The sequence below is a fragment of the Strix aluco genome, chromosome 10, assembly GCF_031877795.1.
Source record: "Strix aluco isolate bStrAlu1 chromosome 10, bStrAlu1.hap1, whole genome shotgun sequence".
Lineage (NCBI taxonomy): Eukaryota > Metazoa > Chordata > Aves > Strigiformes > Strigidae > Strix > Strix aluco.
Window position 1 is genome coordinate 12,796,046 of NC_133940.1, and position 17,957 is coordinate 12,814,002.

The 17,957-nt window shown below is 43.3% G+C and overlaps 1 protein-coding gene across 1 annotated transcript in view; it reads right to left on the reverse strand.

The window, feature by feature from the left end:
* Positions 1–871: 871 nt before the first annotated feature.
* The window catches only part of COL4A6 (collagen type IV alpha 6 chain), a 136,165-nt gene continuing 119,079 nt past the window's right edge, over positions 872–17,957 (reverse strand). The window contains exons 27-45 of the mRNA XM_074835294.1: positions 17,621–17,782; positions 15,466–15,636; positions 14,639–14,782; positions 14,233–14,358; positions 13,738–13,919; positions 13,406–13,469; positions 12,799–12,873; positions 12,287–12,394; positions 11,009–11,116; positions 10,525–10,596; positions 9,128–9,253; positions 8,652–8,768; positions 7,627–7,788; positions 6,558–6,656; positions 6,134–6,280; positions 4,335–4,451; positions 3,378–3,569; positions 2,858–3,144; positions 872–2,233 (exon numbers count right to left, since the gene is read on the reverse strand). Of these exons, the coding sequence (XP_074691395.1) occupies positions 1,973–2,233; positions 2,858–3,144; positions 3,378–3,569; positions 4,335–4,451; positions 6,134–6,280; positions 6,558–6,656; positions 7,627–7,788; positions 8,652–8,768; positions 9,128–9,253; positions 10,525–10,596; positions 11,009–11,116; positions 12,287–12,394; positions 12,799–12,873; positions 13,406–13,469; positions 13,738–13,919; positions 14,233–14,358; positions 14,639–14,782; positions 15,466–15,636; positions 17,621–17,782 (2,720 nt within the window). The 3' untranslated portion in view covers positions 872–1,972. The remainder of the gene's footprint in view (positions 2,234–2,857; positions 3,145–3,377; positions 3,570–4,334; positions 4,452–6,133; positions 6,281–6,557; positions 6,657–7,626; positions 7,789–8,651; positions 8,769–9,127; positions 9,254–10,524; positions 10,597–11,008; positions 11,117–12,286; positions 12,395–12,798; positions 12,874–13,405; positions 13,470–13,737; positions 13,920–14,232; positions 14,359–14,638; positions 14,783–15,465; positions 15,637–17,620; positions 17,783–17,957) is intronic.

Below are 17,957 nucleotides of genomic sequence, written 5' to 3' on the forward strand. Positions count from 1 at the left end.
TGCTTAAGGCATGCCTCGGGCTCTGATCCTGGGGAAAAAATTAATTGTATTTGCATGTGTTCATGTTCAAAAATAAAACCAAGTCCCTGCAGATGCAACACCTGACTGACACCCCTTATAGCACCAGGAGAGCCCAATGGCTGAAATGTTTGTTGTAGTTTGCCAGTTATTTGCACAAATTTTCAAAAAGTCATGAGCTTCACTGTGTGCACACAGAGTTTTAAAGTTGAGTTTGCATAACCCAAGATGTAAATACAATATGATCTGTCTGTGCTAGGACAGCTAAGGAGTGGATTGGATATTCTGCATAAAAAGATTGCCAGTCAGGAGTGTTAAAACGCCTTAAAGATCGTTACAAAATACATCCAAAGCAGTTGCTGATCTTTCACAATTAGGAATAAGTTAAACGAAAGACTAAATTGTTCTTCACAAATTCCCTGCTCATCTCCAGTGTGGTTCAACTCTAGAACATGCAGAGCTTTCTGACCCTAATCTAGGAAGATAATATGCATGTAAATAATCATTAAAGGTAAAAATGTTATCTGCTTAAAAGTAAGCATGTTCTTAAGTACTTTGCTGGATAGAGCTACAACCCTAGAACCTTGTAAAGAAATACTTTAAAATAATGTCTCAGTCTTCCATTAATAATAATTCTTTGAACAATTTTGTCTTAAAGATTTTTAAGCCAAAGTGATAGCATATTTGCAAGGCACTTCTTTCAAATGCCTTGAATGTCAATATATGATTTCATATGTGTCACTCTAGAGAAGTTGATAATAATAACTTTAGCCTGGCTCAGTGAATTCATTATATATATATCTTAGCATACCTTTTTCATGGCTTTCCCTCAAAATATACAAGGATAATACAATTAGTGGCACTTCTCTTTAATTATGCCCTGAAGGAAAGAGTGACTAGTTAACAGTGCATATACCAGAAATACAGTTTTTTAAACTAACAGAAATGAAGCCCAGCGGAAGCAGCATATAACACATCTGTGTCCGTAGAAATTAAAAATGCCCATCCCATAACAGCTTACTTCTGTGTTTGCATAAGCTTGCATGCTATCTAGTGAAGCCTCTACTTTTCAAATACACACAGCTTGAATAACTACAAAACAAGTGGGCCAAGGCTACCTCAGATAGGAAATTCATGTTCATAGTAATGAAATGTTTCTGGTGGCTGCACATCATTTGACTGCAAGAAGATAAGCACAGACCTCGAAGCAGACATGGAATATATTTCAGCAGAAAGCTATGAAAAATGCTAGAGGTGGTTTGGATTCACCTTCACATCAAAAATCGCATTTTTCACTGGGGTAGCTCTTTAAAGTCAACCCTGGATGAGAGTCTGGATTAGAATTGATTCCCTGTCACTGGAGGAAAGAATGTCCCATCTGTTTAATAAGCAACGCAAACCAAATTAATCTTTTGAGTCTTCCTAAAGAAGTCAGTTATCAACCAGTAATGCTTAGTGTTTCTAAGTCACCTACAATACACTGATAAATTTTAGCTAGCTCTGTATTTCACAGGAGAACGAGTCTTCATTCCCTTACACTAGACCAAATACTGTTTGCAAAGACACTAATCAAGCGTAACTTTTGAAGAGTCTTTCTTGTTGATGACTGGCATGTGCCTTGGACAGAGGAGTGGTGTAATGCGAGACATCAGTTACTCTTCGGTCTGAATAAGGAACTCGCAGAGACTTCCTGAGGTAGCCATAAATGAGGGGAGAAAAACCCATTGAAGTGATAGCATAGCACCATGTTCCATAAAAAAGAGGTTTCAGAGCAGTGGTCTTTCCCTCCTCTGTGTGCAGTCAAACTCCTGGACTTGACACTTTTTGTAGAATTCTGGCCATCTTGATTCACCCATCAACCACACACAAACAGGTTTATGAATTTATCCTTCTTCACATCAGTGATGTCTAGTCTTAGGTAACAAAGACTGTTAATGTTACTGCATTTTTGTTACTACAAGTTCTTCATGCACACTTGGCAACGGCTGACCCTTGTTCGAAGCTGTCCTGCTTTCAGAGTTTCCGAGGGAGGAGCACTGACAAACTGCTGCGACTGTTCAACTGTCGTCAGCCAGAAGCTGTATTTGTTTGCAAAGTAATGGCACGTGCCCCTAGCACCGTTGCATTCAATGAATGGAGTGGCACGGAAATCCTCCAGGCAAGAACCAGGTGAGACAAGGGACTGACCTCCACCTTCTGCACCAGCCGCAGTATGCTGAAATAAAGACGTCAATTTGAATGAGTTCAAAGGAACAGAATGGGAGGTAAACAGGGGAGTCCTCCAGCTCCATCATTAAAAGGAGTAAAACAGGCAACCAAAATTATACCTTGGCTATGTCCATCAGTCTTTTGAGGCAGGGCTAGAGGTGAAGCAGCAAAAGAATGTACTTAGGCTGAATATACAGGCCTGGTATAATGGAAATCCAGCTTTTCCCTTGCAAGTTGAGAAAATTTGGAAACAATAACGCTGACTTCATATTTTTCTAACAATCTAGAGCAATAGAAAATGTTCTACTTTTTCCACTGAGGGGATTAAGACAATGCTGTAGCTTAATTAGCATTTTCACATTTAAAGGTTTGAAGAACAAAGAATATCTGTGGCAATACAGAACTACTGCGTCAAGGTTACTACCGAACTTGAGTGGTACAGGTGAGGCGGCCACCTAAACAGGAACAAACTCAGAAAGGCCACAGCAGGCCAGCTGATAAAGAAAAGCCCTAGGGCAAGGAGATACAGGGCTCTACTCCTGTAAGCAACTCAGAATACAGTCTCAGTCACCTAATCAAGGAGATCTAGAAATGTTTAAAGCTGCCTTTGCATTAGCAATAGTATCCTTACCATAAGGAAGGAGTATCCTATCCATAGGCTGCGCCAGCCAAGGGGACACTGTGGGATGGTGATGTCCTGGCTGTGCACAGCCACAGCCTGGGAAGGTGCCTCACATACCGAGCACCGGCTGATGTACTGTGGGATCTGAACACTGTCCACCGGCATCATGGGGATAGGAGCAGTGGTGGACAGCCAGTAGGACTTGTCATTTCGGCTGGCATAGTAGCACACTTCGTTGATGTTGCAGTAAATAAAAGGCATGGTGCTGAAGCGAGGCAAACATGAGCCAGCAAAACCTGGAAAAATGGGAGAAGTGGCTACATCAAGCATCTGCCAAATGCTCCAACTCATACACAGCAGACATGAGCGGTGGAGGATGACTCAGGTGACACTGCTCCCCGTACAGATTCTGGCCATGCAGACTTCCACCACCTCCACTACAGCCACCTGCGGTACCGATGGAGACTGCTCATTTGAAACGGGATTTTGGCCGACATTGTTTATGCCTGAGAGAATTCTGTCAACTCACCAAGATCCTGGTTGTGTGACTTCTCCTGCCCCTCCACGTACAATAAGCTGTAGCCGTCCCAGAGCTTATTCATTCCTATGGGACAGGGTGGGATTTGGTCTGACTGACTGTGCTTCACTAAAGTGTATCCAACGCCCATGCTCCGACCAGGCATTCCCGGCAAACCCAGCGAGCCCGGCTTTCCAGCAACACCTAGAAGACAGAAAAGGAGTCATTATTACTAACACGCAGTGTGGACATCAGCTGGCTCTGTACCTGATTTTGGCACTGCTGCTATTGTGTTTATGTCAGTCTTGTACAATAAGGAGCCTAAGTTTTGATAGATGTTATATGAATAACTAGACTCAGCAGTTCCAAACGCAGTCATTTCACAGGAGCACCCACCCATTTTCTACCTCATTTAATTTTCTTTCTTAGCCCAACAACTCTGGTGCCAATGTATTAAGCATGTATCTCACAGTACAGTAATTCTGAGGATCTCAAAGCAGCAACCAAAAACTAATAAATTCATTTTTTGCTATAGTGCTCTTCATGATGATATTCCTTTGATGCAGAAAAGTCAAGAGATGTGCAACAAATCTGTGGAGAATCCAAACCTTCTCTCACTGTGCCTTTCCTCTACTATCCAGCCCTCACAGCTGTGTTCACTGTGAATACCATTTTGCTCTTTTAGATCTTCAAGGTGACTCGCACATCCACAAAACATTAAAACCAAAAGATGTTCAGAATTGTACCTAGGGAAACACCAGCAGTGATAGAAAACAATGACATGTGACATAATCTTCATCACTGAAGATTAAATTCACTACATTGCAGATATAAGACACAAGATCATGTACATCCCCTGGTCTTCCTCAGGTAAGTGGGTGTTGGGGAGGGTCTCTGCAGAACTCGTAGGCGAACAGAATTCTAGTGATTGCTTCTTTATGATCTGAGCTCCCCAAATTGTAAAATTACCTTCAAATCCTTGTGGTCCTGGGACACCTGAAGGTCCTGGATCCCCAACTATGCCAGGTGACCCAGGTAAACCATCACGTCCTTTCAAACCAGATCTTCCCGGCAGACCTTTTGTACCTGAAATTAAAAACAGTTTTTACTATCATTATCTCTTCATACTAATGCCTTCACTCCTGCAGTCATATTCCAGAAAAGAAATACATTGTCAGCAGCCATGCTGAGAGCTCACTCTGCAACAGCTGTGGTTACAAACAACTAACTCCATACAGGGATTCCACATGATCTGATTGTCTGTTAAAGGATAAAGATATGTAGCTGAACATTAGATAAGGCTGAAAATGCAGGTCTGAGATCTGGGATAAGCTACTGATTTTAGTCTGAAGCCACATCAGACCTAAGACTCAGGTTTCAATTTGATGTTTGTGGAAGTCTGTGAAGTCCTCTCATCTCTGTCTCACAAGATTCCTGCTGCTGTGAACACAAGAATCCTCTGGTATAATGGTCCAGCTGTTGTAAGCTGAAGACAGTTGAGCTACCTTGCTGAAATTTTGCTTAAAAGTTGAAGTCACTTGTTTTGCTTGATTTCACCCTTTTTTCAAACCAGAAAATTGGCCTTGATGTTCAGCCCAAATATTATGTAAAATCAGAGCCACTGACTTGAACTAAATTCACCTTTTCCCTCATCCCCCTGATATTTGATGACAGGCATCTGACTGACAAATTTTCAAAAAGTCTCAGGGCAATGAAGTGTGCTCAAAATATAAAGGCTTAAAGGTTAGTGGGATGTAATAGGAGGTGCCTGCCTACAGACCTTTAGAATCCATTCAGGACTATCCTGACCCCAAAGCAGAAAGGTCTGGCATGGATTGAATAAACCAACCACAAAATAAGCATTCAGGATGGTACAAATTAAAATATAACAAAATAGTATCGAGACAGAAGGCATTATGCAATTGCACAGGGCTAGATACCTGTGATCAGTAATGTGGACAGTTAGTATAAAGAAACATCTGACTGGGAAACAGATGGGTGTACATTTGCATGACTTTTGTAAAGATTAAGCATTACAAATAGTATAAATAGGGGTAATTTCCCAGTGAACTTCTCTCTTCCCACTGCTCTGCAGCGTCTGTTACCTGACTGCCTGACCAGTATTAATAAAGGCTCTCTCAGCTTTTACTCCCTGCATGTTTATTCACTTTAGGAGCTAACACAGTTCTAACCACTGTGATGGGATTCAGGATAACATCTAGGGGGAAGGACTGGTGCTGAGTGATGTTCCCACTCTAGAGGAATTAATGAATAAAAGAGAATACTAACATTTTAAAATTGCCTGGACGGCAGTGCTAAGAAAGGAATCATTGGGACTTGCTGGGCCCTGGAGAGCCAACCAGTGCAGGACCCACCAAAGCTGCTTTGCCAAACAATGTGAACGACAGTGGTGCAGGCTGAAGCTCCCAGCACTTCTCCAGTTACAGTATTTCATTGACAATTCAAATAATTCTCAGTGGTGAATCATTTTCACGACACTCCACCTGCTAATACCAAAGCTGGTATCATATCAGCTACATCACAGGCTGCTGCATCTAATTCTGGAAACCTAATTAGAAAACACTATAAAAGTGCATGAACAGAATTTATCAAATATATTCTAGTAATAATAAAACATGACATTTGTATGTATTTTACTGGAATTATTTCCTTTATTAGAAGAATCTGTAAACCCTCCTAATGCATTTGTGAAAGTAGTGTTGCTCTTCCAGAAGGCAGCATTTCAGTGATCTGAGTGTAATTTTTACCTGGTTTTCCAGCTGGGCCCTGGAATCCAGGATCTCCATCAAAGCCAGGGACACCATCAATTCCTGGCAGACCAGGTAAACCTGCAGGGGCTGTGATTTCTTCTGGCTGTGGGGTTATACCTGGAGCCCCTTGTCGGCCAGGGAGACCTACACACGGTGCAAACGACAGTGTAAGTACCCCACAAAAATGCACAGTTTTGATGATAATACTGACACAAAGGGGAAGCATGCTAAATTAAGACTGCCTTAGTACAGCAGCACTGGGTATCTTTGTAAAAAGTGGTATGTCAAGCTCTCTCTAACTTATTTCGGTCTCTAAAAAGTGAAGAGTCCTGCAAATAAGCCCACTGAAGGAGCTCTGAAATTTTCCCCAGCCCAAACCATGTGCAATAAAGAACAGCTTTTCAAATCTGCCAGCACTCACCTCGACGGCCCATTTCACCTTTCAGCCCAGGGTAACCAGGATCCCCCGGAGGCCCGTCTTTACCTGGCATCCCCATAAGGCCAGGCTCACCTCTTATACCTGCAAAGACACACAGCTAAAGACCTCAGGGGCTAAGCACAGGGTCCTGATTCTGCCCTGCAGCTGGGGCACTGAGAAACACACTGATGGCAGCAACGGCAACAGCATTTCAGCTCTGAGATGGAGGGGACCATGACCCTTAAGGAACTCTGTGCCCATTTTGACGTCCAGAATGGCTGCAGAGCCTCAAGACAAGAATTTCCATCGCTACATAATTATACTTTATTGAAAGTATTCTTCCCCTTCCTTGGGTAACCCAAGGAAAGTGTTTGGGGAGTACGCATCTTTTCTATTTGGAATCTATCTCTATGCATAGCACAGATGGATGGGGATCTGCCAGCCTGCAAAGACAGCATACAATTCTTCACCTGGCAGTGGTTCTCCATCCTTGCCTGGCCTTTGAGCTGTGTGGTTTCTTTGTAACCTTGCTATCAGAGTTCTTGTTTGCGGCTGTCCTCTAGTCTCCTTTGGCAGAGACCAAAGAGAGAGCAACATGCTCCCTGCCTTAGCCCAGAACAAGATCTCTTAACTCCTACAATCCTCTCAGTCTCTTGTAGACACCTAAAGCCACCACCACACCATGCCTCTGAGCATAGGTGACAGGTGGGATGAAACAGCATCTCCAGTCTTTGCCTAGACAGCGTACGCAAGTGGGTAACTGTAAACTGTATTCAACATGCACAGCACCGCTGCATGCGGACATCATCTACTCAGAAAAAAAAGAGAAGAGCAAAAAAATCATTAGGGACACACTGAAGAGCACTGTGAGCTGGCCTCACTTTGCTGCTTTTGGAGTCAGTAGGTAAAACCTGCACGGGTCAAAAGGGAAGACTTAGACAACAAACTCGGCTGTGTTTACACCTGAATGAGGATTCATTTCAAAGCAGTCACACTAACCACACAATAGCCATTCATGCTGTCAAGGTGAGAGCTGCCAACCCACACCCAAACCCTTTCAAGGCAAGATTACCTTTTAATCCAGATGCTCCAGGGAGTCCAATTGGACCAGTGGGTCCCACGTCACCCTTAATGCCTCTCAAGCCAAGAGCACCAGGGAAACCGGGACTGCCTGTGTCACCCTGGTCGGAAGCTGGGCCAGGGGGCCCTCGTTGTCCTGGAGGACCTGGAAGACCTAGAGACAAGAGGGGTAATTGGCACGATCTGCTCCTTGGGCAAAGTAAATGCTGGGGCTACCCCCAGTGTGTCTTTCTAGAGAACAGTCATTGGTTGGGTGTCTGTAATTCCATGGGTGTCCTCCTCCCAAAGGAAAAAAACCAGACCCCACCTGCTTATATACACTAAAGTCTCACAGACTTTTTAATCCTTTTAACCACAATAATTTAGCTTCAAATTCTGGGCCTGAGTATAGTCCTTGCCCCACCTGGTTGCTAGGTCGCTCACTCAGACATTCCCTAAGAGAATGAGAGCAGTGGCATCAAATCCTTGGCCAGGGAAAGGCCTAGAGCCTCAGCCTCTCCAACAAGGCCGTGAAGTATTGAATGGGTACCAATGGCATCATGACAAATCTTTCAAACTATTCTTGCTGTCAACCCTACAGCAAGTGCTTCTTATGTACCTCTAAGTATCAGTGAAGTTTTGCTGCCTCCCAGCTCAGACAGGATACTTCTAAACTTTACACAGAGCCTATGATTACAGCTGTGGAAACCACAGTCCAAAATGGAGCTGGTATCCCAATTTAGACATACTACACTGGACTTAAGTACCTACCTTAGTGCCCAAGTCTGTCTTCAGTACCACAATAGGTGAAATGAATATAGACTAGAGAACTTTAATAACAGGCTAAATCAAATCAGGATTCAATAGCAGGAACTGAAAACAGATCTTCTCATTCTTGATCCCTGATCTAAAACCCAGGTTATTAAAGTAACAGTACTCATCCAAGACATTTCCCCTCAGAGCTCTTCAAAGGAAGCACATAAAGAAACAGAAATCCCCTTAGCTAGTCCACTCTCCTTAAAAGGTCTCTCTTCATACCTGAACTCCCATCAGTTCCTGGATGGCCAGCATCCCCAGGTCTTCCACGTGTATCAGAAGGAAGAGAAGCTCCAGGTGTTCCTGGCAATCCAGGCAGTCCCACAGGACCAGGGGGACCTAGAATAAGAAACACAAAGTGAGAGAGTGTACCCAAAGCTCTTCAGTGACCTTCACAGACATGGACAGAAGTAGTGGCCAAGTAGTGTTTATACTGAGGAGAACAGAGAGATATCTCACTACTTCAGGGAAAAAAATGACTATATTCTGCTGTTCATGAGAGGTACAGACACTGTGAGAACTATGTAACCAACATATTTCTCAAACATATAGCCACATCACACATCTAGCATTTACCAGTCAAACTCCCAACCACCTCTGTGGCTTCACGAGTTCTCTTTGGTAATTGTGCTGACCACGCAACCTGTTAACCTGTGCTGCAATACATCCTGCTGAGCTTCCAGAACATCAGTATTTACCCATGTCTCCTGATGAGCCTTTTGGTCCAGGGAATCCTAGAGATCCTCTACCCAAGCCCGGAGAACCTTCTTCACCCTTCGGACCTGGGAGACCTGCAGGGCCTTTCAGTCCAGCTTCACTCAGACCTAATTAAACATGGTTAACAAAGATAAGAGAGCCTACTCAAACTGCCTAATGGCAGTTAAATTATTACACAAACTGAGTTGTAATAAAAAATCAGCCATTTACTACTCTCTCTGCTGTTTTCAGTAGAGGAACAGAAAGAGATTTGCGGTCTCATGTGCTACTCTGGTTGTGCAGAGTGAATTTGAGATGCTGAGAGAGAAGCATATGACTATTCTGGTCTTCCCAGAAGCTCTTGCACAAGGATGTGAACATAGCACTCCTGTGACAGGATTTGCCTGACAGCCTGTATGCTGTGTCTCTCAAGAGGATGCAACATAGACTCAAGCTTCTGGTCTTTAAATAATTTAGTGGGCTTCATGTTCCAACATGGAGAGATCAGTTTCCACAGACTACTGCAGAAGACACACTGAGGCACAAGTGGTGCAGGACAGAGGCTCCCAGGAAGAGCTGCAGGGAGATGTTCAGCATGTCACTCTGGTAAGAGTAAATACTAAACAGCTCTCTCAGGAAAATTGTGGAGGATCTATATGCTGTAAGTCATTACCTTCCAATAGAGAACATCTTAAACAAAGAAAACACAGGTATCGTTTGTGTTGTACACCTCAAGACCGTCCATTTTCATGCATAAAATGTCTGCCACAAATTTTAAGTGCTGCTTTACAAGATGACTGTAACTAAACAAGTCTCTTTGGAAAAGTCTTTCTCCACCTCTCTACATTTAGTAAAACACTGCTTGCAAAACAGAACCACATTCTATTTCATACGGTTAAAAACATGAACAAATCCAGCAGAAGATTCCCAAAAGCAGAATCTAGAATCTAATCAAAGAAATCAGCTTTTGATTTTACTGACGTCTTTCTTGAGCTCCAGATAATGGAGGGCTATGGAAAGCAGGAAGGAAACATGCCATTGCTAAGCCTCACTCAAAGCAAGCATTTGATGCTGCCCTGCTAAAATCAAACATCTATTAGAAATGGATGAGTTTTATAATTTCATTCCACCGACTTTCCAGCAGTGACACAGTCCTTCACGAATTCAAGGACAACCATCACCAGAAAAGCCTCTTCACTCCACAGGCTGCACCCTAATCTTACTGGCATTAAATAAGAATTTGTTCACGCACATTCAATATCCTGAGGTTTTTTCTTCAGGTTATACTTAAATCCAGAACTGGGTGAAATAGAGGAATTCTGTGGGAAACACTGCTTTCCTGATGGATCAGTGTATGCATTTCCCCAACTACGACATTTCTACTACACATTTGCTTTACCTGGTGTTCCAGGAGATCCTTTTGTCCCTGGCAAGCCATTCAGACCATTTAAACCCGGAAATCCATGAAACCCTGAGGGGACATTGGGAACACATAAGTGAGCAAATAAGCAAATAATCTAGTTAGGTGGAAATGCATAAGGTGTTTCATGGAGACTACAACATGTATGAGAAACCTGACACACAGAGGAAGACAGTATGTAAAGTCTTCCTTCACGGAAACTCTTCCTACTGCTCTCACCGGCTTTACCCTCAGTGAATACCCAATCAGTGATCCAAATCAAGGGAGAGCCTCTCCCTTTCTGACCACTTCTCTGCTCATTTCTAGCAGCTGGTGCCTGCACTAACATTGCCAAGAAATAAGCTGATTTCCCACGCACAGCTGGCCCACACATAAGATTTCTTCCTGCCTGCTGTGATATACTTGGCCAAAACACTGGTTCTCTGACCCAATTTCTCCCACCATGTGCAGGCTCCAGATATACCTTTAGGTCCTGCTGTTCCACGGGCTCCAGGGAACCCCACAGATCCTGGCTGTCCTGGAGGTCCTGGTGGCCCAGGGATTCCCCTCAGCCCAGCATTTCCAGGGATTCCTAAAAGCAAGCAGAAAAATGTTCCTGTACTACACATCCAGGATGGAACAGCTCACAGCTCCATCTTACAGATTCTGTTCCTGCATTTAACTCATAACATGGGTGGCTAAACTATTTAGATAAAGCAAAACCAGATCCAAATCTCTCCTCACTACCACTACTAGCATAGCACTCATCAAGCTATTTATTTGATAGCTTTTTTTTTTAAATCATAGCAATGACATTCTTCATCACCCACCGAGTGACACATTGGAACAGTTCACATACTGAATAACTAATTAAATTGTTTTTCAAATAACACATTCCAGTAACAACTTTCACTGTTCTCCCATCTTTAACCTTGATAACAACTTAAGAATCTATCTGCTAGTTACACCACTACCCAAAGACACTTGTAGCCATCCTTCTGGGTAGGCTTGGCTCTAGAGAGGGAGTGGACACAAGTGTTGCAACAGAAGATTTTAGAGCAGCCTTGCCTATGAGCAGCTGCAAAGAAGCTGCTACTACTTGTATCTGAGGTCTTCCCTATTTTTTAAAGGAATTCCTTTATGTTTCCGTTGTGCAGGATTCACCACATGGTTGAGCCACAGAATTGGTCACAGAGGAGGCCACGAAGATAATCAGGGGGCTGGAGCACCTCCCCTGTGAGGACAGGCTAAGAGAGTTGGGGTTGTTCAGCCTGGAGAAGAGAAGGCTCTGGGGAGATGTTACAGCAGCCTTCCAGTGCTTAAAGGGGCTACAGGAAAGGTGGGGAGGGACTCTTGATCAGGGGGTGTAGGGATAGGACAAGGGGTGATGGTTTTAAACTGAAAGAGGGTAGATTCAGATTAGATACAAGGAATAAATTCTTCACTGTGACACTAGAACAGGTTGCCCAGAGAAGTTGTGGCTGCCCCCTCCCTGGCAGTGTTCAAGGCCAGGTTGGACGGGGCTTTGAGCAACCTGGTCTAGTGGAAGGTGTCCCTGCCCATGGCAGGGGGGTGGAACTAGATGATCTTTAATGTCCCTTCCAACTCAAACCATTCTATGATTCTAAAATTCCCATCTTCTTGTCAACCTTCTTGTTTAAGCCTCAGCTGAGAGAGGCCAACCAGGGCCAAGGAAACAACAAGGCAAGGTCGTTCCACACTTACACCATGAACTGCAGAACTTAAATGCCTAGCCCAGTACCTGCTGGTCCTTCTTGGCCAAGATCTCCTGGGCCACCTTTGAGTCCATTCACCCCAGTGTTTCCTGGGTAGCCTGGTTCGCCCTTGAGTCCTTCTCTCCCTCTCTCTCCTGAAAGGATAAAAACAGACAGCATGCTAGAGCACAAATCAAACTGGAGGAAGGCATGAAGAGAACGACAAGCATGTTATGCTGAGGCTGCAGCACTTGTGTCTGCTTAGCCACGGCCTTAGTCTGGGCCCTGGACTGGACTCCCTGGATGCCAAATATCAGTGCAAGTTCACAAGTTCCTCCTCAAGTAGTGAAGTGGGACCCAGCATTAGAATTTGGCTGTTTGTGGACAAGTTCATTACCATCCAGATTTGTGCCTCACCTGGATTCCAGACTCCTCAAATCTCACTTCCAGGAGAGGACTAAAGTATTTAAATTCATAATTACAAAAATACCCAAATTGGCTTTCTTGTTTAATCTCTAGAATTTTGCATTCTTGAAGTCAGCAATCAGGGCTACTTTACCTGGGAACCCCGGGTCCCCTCGTTCTCCTTTTGCTCCAGCAATGCCAGGAACGCCAACAGACTCTCCCTGGTCTCCTGGAAAAGAAAGACAAAGTGGGGAGGCCATTCTCTAATTGACTGTGGAGAGCAGTTTTCAGGGGTGCTCAATTGCCTTGTTTATGAAAATAAACTTTGCTTGTATTTCAAATCCATGGAGCAAACAAAGACTATAATAAGCGATGTACCTGAGTTTGAAAATGCTTATAAACAGCAATGGATACAAATTCACTCATGAAAATGCATGATAAACAAACATTTATGGGTAATTCCACAACATTCTGTCCTTTATACTTTTGACACAAGGAGATAAGAGAGAAGGGTGCCCCCTCATACTGTTCAACATGCTTCACACAGTGCTGTGGTCAAACTTTCAAATGACCGTGAACTATTTAGGCATTTGACTTGGGACTGGTCTCATCTGAATGAAGCCCCTTACAAGGGGATATGTACTTTGGAGCCAGTCACTGGAGAGCAACAGACACTTCTAGAACACTATTCATTCATTTTCATCATGAATATTAGGACTGTATGTACTGACAGACCATGTACACCATGAAAGATTTCTTACCCTTTGGACCAGGGAGGCCAATAGGTCCTGGGAATCCAAGTGTTCCTACGATACCATCTGAACCCTGAAAAAAACCCCCAACAAAATCAGCCTTTGCTTTTTATTCTTGCTGTTCCAAGTTTGGGTCATACAGGGTAACAGACTGCAAAGATGTAGGAAGAAATACTATCCAAAGTGTCATTCAACAGTATGAGCCAAACAAAAACAATCCGGAAGTTTTGTTAGGAAAAATCCTGCAAGCTTCTGCTGCTTTGCTACAGAAGTACCAGTTAGAACACAGGATTTTCCTAAGAGCACTTAGAGAAGGTGAAGATACTTAAGAAAGTATTTACCCTCTCTCCTGGCATTCCTGGAAATCCTACGATACCATGTGTACCCTTCTGTCCTGGCAGCCCAGGCTGTCCAGGTGGACCAGGAAAGCCTGGGTCACCATGAAGACCTCTCTCTTTGCTTGCTGACCCAATTGGACCAGGGAGACCAGGCTGTCCACGGCTTCCTGTGATTCCTTTATCACCTGGGTTATACAACAGAGTGTAATTTCATTTCATAATACAGACATTCAGCTCATTTGGGCCAATTGACCTGGTACCCAAAGCTCCCCTTAAAGAGGAAGAAGCAATGGCATTAGTTCTTCAAAGGAACTTCAAAGGAAAACTGTTTTCTCAAAATTCAGAATTGCCTTATGCAAATCTTGCTAGAATGTGAATGGCGGATCAGAAAATAGTAATAGTGCAGGTGCTGTCAAAAAGACAGACCATACTCCACTGAGAATAAGCAGAGTTACTGAACAACTGATACTGGCAACTAACTACAACGTTGTGAAATACCTCTAGGTCCAGGGAATCCTCCAAGTCCAGCTAATCCAGGATCTCCTTTGTCTCCTTTGAATTGCAGTGCCTGTTCTGGAGGCCCAAGAACAGGAAGACCAGGTGGACCTACATCACCTCTGTCACCTGAAGAAATAAGAAGTCAGGAAATCTTGCAAAATAATTGAACAGAGAAAGGGTATAAGCACTGCCACTAGAAGCTAGCAGGCAAAAACAGAACTTCCATGTCTCCTGGTGTAAATTCATCAGTAAGTGCTCAGCATCTTTGGTAACCAGGCCAAAGTATTTCACAAGGAAGAAAAGAACACAGTATTTAGAAGAAGAGATTAAATATGCAGACATCTCACAAGGGCCTCCTAAGTCCCTCTGCTGCACAGTCAGCAAAAGCCTTTCAGCCGTTTCTCACCTTTTTGACCTTGGAGTCCCACAACTCCAGGGCTCCCTTTTCCTCCAGCTGTGCCAGGAGTTCCTTTAAACCCACTCACCCCAGGGACACCAGGCAGGCCTGGCATGCCAGGGAAACCAAGCAGGCCAGAAGACCCTTTCTCGCCTGTATAGAAAAGTTGAGGAATAGAAAGGGAAAATTAGTCTCTTCTGGTACACTAAATACCCACCCAGCTGGCAGGTATAGGCGGCATGGGTCTGGCCAATCACCCAAATCTGGGCAGTAAAACTTCATGGCGCAAGCACAGCATGGCCCCTCCACTCATGATACTTTCAAACAGCACTCTTCAGTTCACCTTTGAATGCCTGGTCCTGCTTCCACTGGAGAGCAAACCCCAATCAATTTCCAAGAGAGCAACATGCAGTTACATAGCTCTATTGCTCTCTGCCCAAAGTAACACCAAATTCTCCAAGTAACCAGCTATTGTATTGGTGCTTAATGACCATACATATTGTAAATGTTTACTTCCCATTTGGTTTGTGCTTCATTCTCTCACTTCTATAAATTTCATTCACTGTTCCTCATTTCTTCAATTTTCTTGTCTATCTTGATTTACATGATCCTTTGTTCATAAGGGCCCATGCCCTTTAAGACAGATCTCCCTATGACCATGATTTGATAATTAAATCCATAATCTGTGATTTGTAACTCAGCAGCAAAACAAATGCATTCCAACATTAGTGGGGAATTCATTCTTTTCTGACAAGTTGGGCCTAAAATCAGTATTAACAAGGTTATTTTTTTGTGGGCACAGTAATCTCAGACTATTACCCTAGTGAAACACATACCTTTTGGCCCAGAGAAACCCGGACGTCCATCTTGACCAAAAGGCCCAGGTGGTCCTAAGAATCCTCTTTCCCCAGGAGATCCTGGAGCACCATCAAGACCTGGGAAGCCTTTCATGCCAGCAGGGCCTTGTGGACCTACATCCCCAGTCAAGCCTTTGACTCCAGGAAGTCCTGAATCAATACAAGAAAGAACTCAATAGATTATGTCACACAAACACTAGGACAGTTTGTGGACAGCTTCCCAAACTCATTAAACACAGCATTGTTTTTAATATGACAAATGGACCTTATGGCACATGCAGCCTACTAGAAGGCATAAAGCTTAGAATTGCAAAAGCATTAGTCATCTAATAATAAAATACCTATGAAGAGGGTTACTGCCTACATCACTACACAACTGGCAAGAGTGAAACCCCTTATGATGTATCCAGTTTTGTCTCCTTTACCAGACACTAAACTGTAGTGCACCAGCCTTACCTTTATCATCAAGGCAGCCAAACCAGAATGGGCAGCATCGTTAATGCCAGCTTCTGCTACCTACCCCATCCTCTGGGTGAACCAGAGATCAATTGGAGAGGCTTGTTTTCACAAGTTTCTTTTCCACCTTGGTAGTTATAGTGTTACTTCTCAAGAGCAAATTGCTCACTAAGGAAACAAGTTTCTGATTGTGCTGTCAGAAAACCAACATCTTATGCACTGTTTTGCCTCTAAATGCTTCAGAATGTTTCGAGCTGAAGCTTTGTAATGGTTTACAATTTTAAACAAAGGCTCAAACCATTGAAAACAGAATGCTCAGATCCAAAAGGAGGAAGAGAAGGAAAAATCAGGTGGCTTCTGAAAAATGGCATTTGCAGCAGCAGCACCTAATATACGAGCTTTGTTACACTCAAGGCTTAAACATTTTAAGCTACAACCCACTATTCTTTAAAGCAGATGAAATGGCTGCTTTATTTAAGAAGACAAAGAAAACACACACCCTTAAAATCTGTATGTATTAAGGACTTCCTTGTAGGCTTTAGGCTTTGTTACTGTCTGAGCATTCTCACTACAATGGCTCTTTGCCTTCTGGTTTGATTAGCAATAATAAGGGGTATCACCTATGGTCAATGCAATTCTTGTAGCATTAAAAGCTAGGTTGTTAGTCCATGTGCTTTTATGCTACACTGCATTTTCTCACCTTGACAGCCTATGTGAAGAACCCATAACCAAACAGTGTGACATCAGAAATGGAGAGTTGATGATAAATGGAATAGAAACATGGTGAAGGAAAAAACAGACAAAATATGTGAACAGAAAGAACAAGGGTACAAAAGAAATTAATGATTCAGAGAGACTACAGCTGCAAAAAACTTAAATCATTTGGAGCTTATCATCCTAGCAATGGGAGGTTTTTAAAAACAGTTGAAGGAAAGTCATATATTGCATACAGTCCAAAAATGTAAAACAGTAGAGAGGCAAAAACAATGTTAATGTAAAAATAAATAAAAATTTTAATCTCAAATGACATTACTGCTTTCATTCATTGTCACTGCGCTCCAGCACTGTCATTGTGCACATCAGGAGACAAGTTAGGTCACAGAGGGTTAACTACTAATTCTCAGATCCCTCTTTGCTTGGTTCTCAAGTCTTGCATATATGGTTATCATGAAACAATTCAGTTGGTGCAGCTTGAGAGATATTGCTGTACTCAAGCAGTGGGTTTTTTTTCCCCTTAAGGTGAAGGGAAATAAATTTCTCTCTGTCCCAGTGAAGAGAAAGACAGAGAAGACCTAAGTGCCTGTTCTAAGAAAGCCAACAATTTTTCAATCTGTCAAAGTCACATTTCAAGCAACCTCATACATTAGAAATTGTCATGAAAAGGGGAAATGAAGATTAGTCAATGATACAGCCAGCATGTAAGAGCAGAGATGTTAAAAATATCAAGACATTTAAGATGCTTTCTCCTATCTTTCTGCTGTACTTCTTACAGCCTTGGGGCACCATTCCTAGGCAGGAGTCATTCAGCAGTCAGAGGCAAAAGGCTCAAATTCTGCACTCTGTTACGCCTGATCAGAGGTAGGAGCTCACTCCTAGCAAATGCCAGATCTCTCCCACACTTCCTCAACATTGCAGCATTCAGCTTAGCTACTTGTCTTCGTTAGAAGACATCACGTACCTGGTGCTCCTACAAGGCCAACTGACCCCAAGGGTCCTGGTTTTCCCTTAATGCCAAAAGGACCTCCAGGACCAGGAGGTCCCCGCAATCCAGGGACACCCGAATATCCTGGACTACCCTGTTCGCCTTTAATACCTAGGAGGCCTGGTCTTCCGTCTAACCCTGGGAACAGAGAAGTGGGAGGTTACAGAACAAATAAAACGAAATTCACACCTTTAATTAAAAAGTGAGCTTTAATAAAAGCCTTTGAGTTGCATTAGCTTCTAAGAGAAAATCAGCAAATCACCACCTCTGAGCAGCTTAGAGGACTGCTAACACAGTATGTTAAAGAGACTGG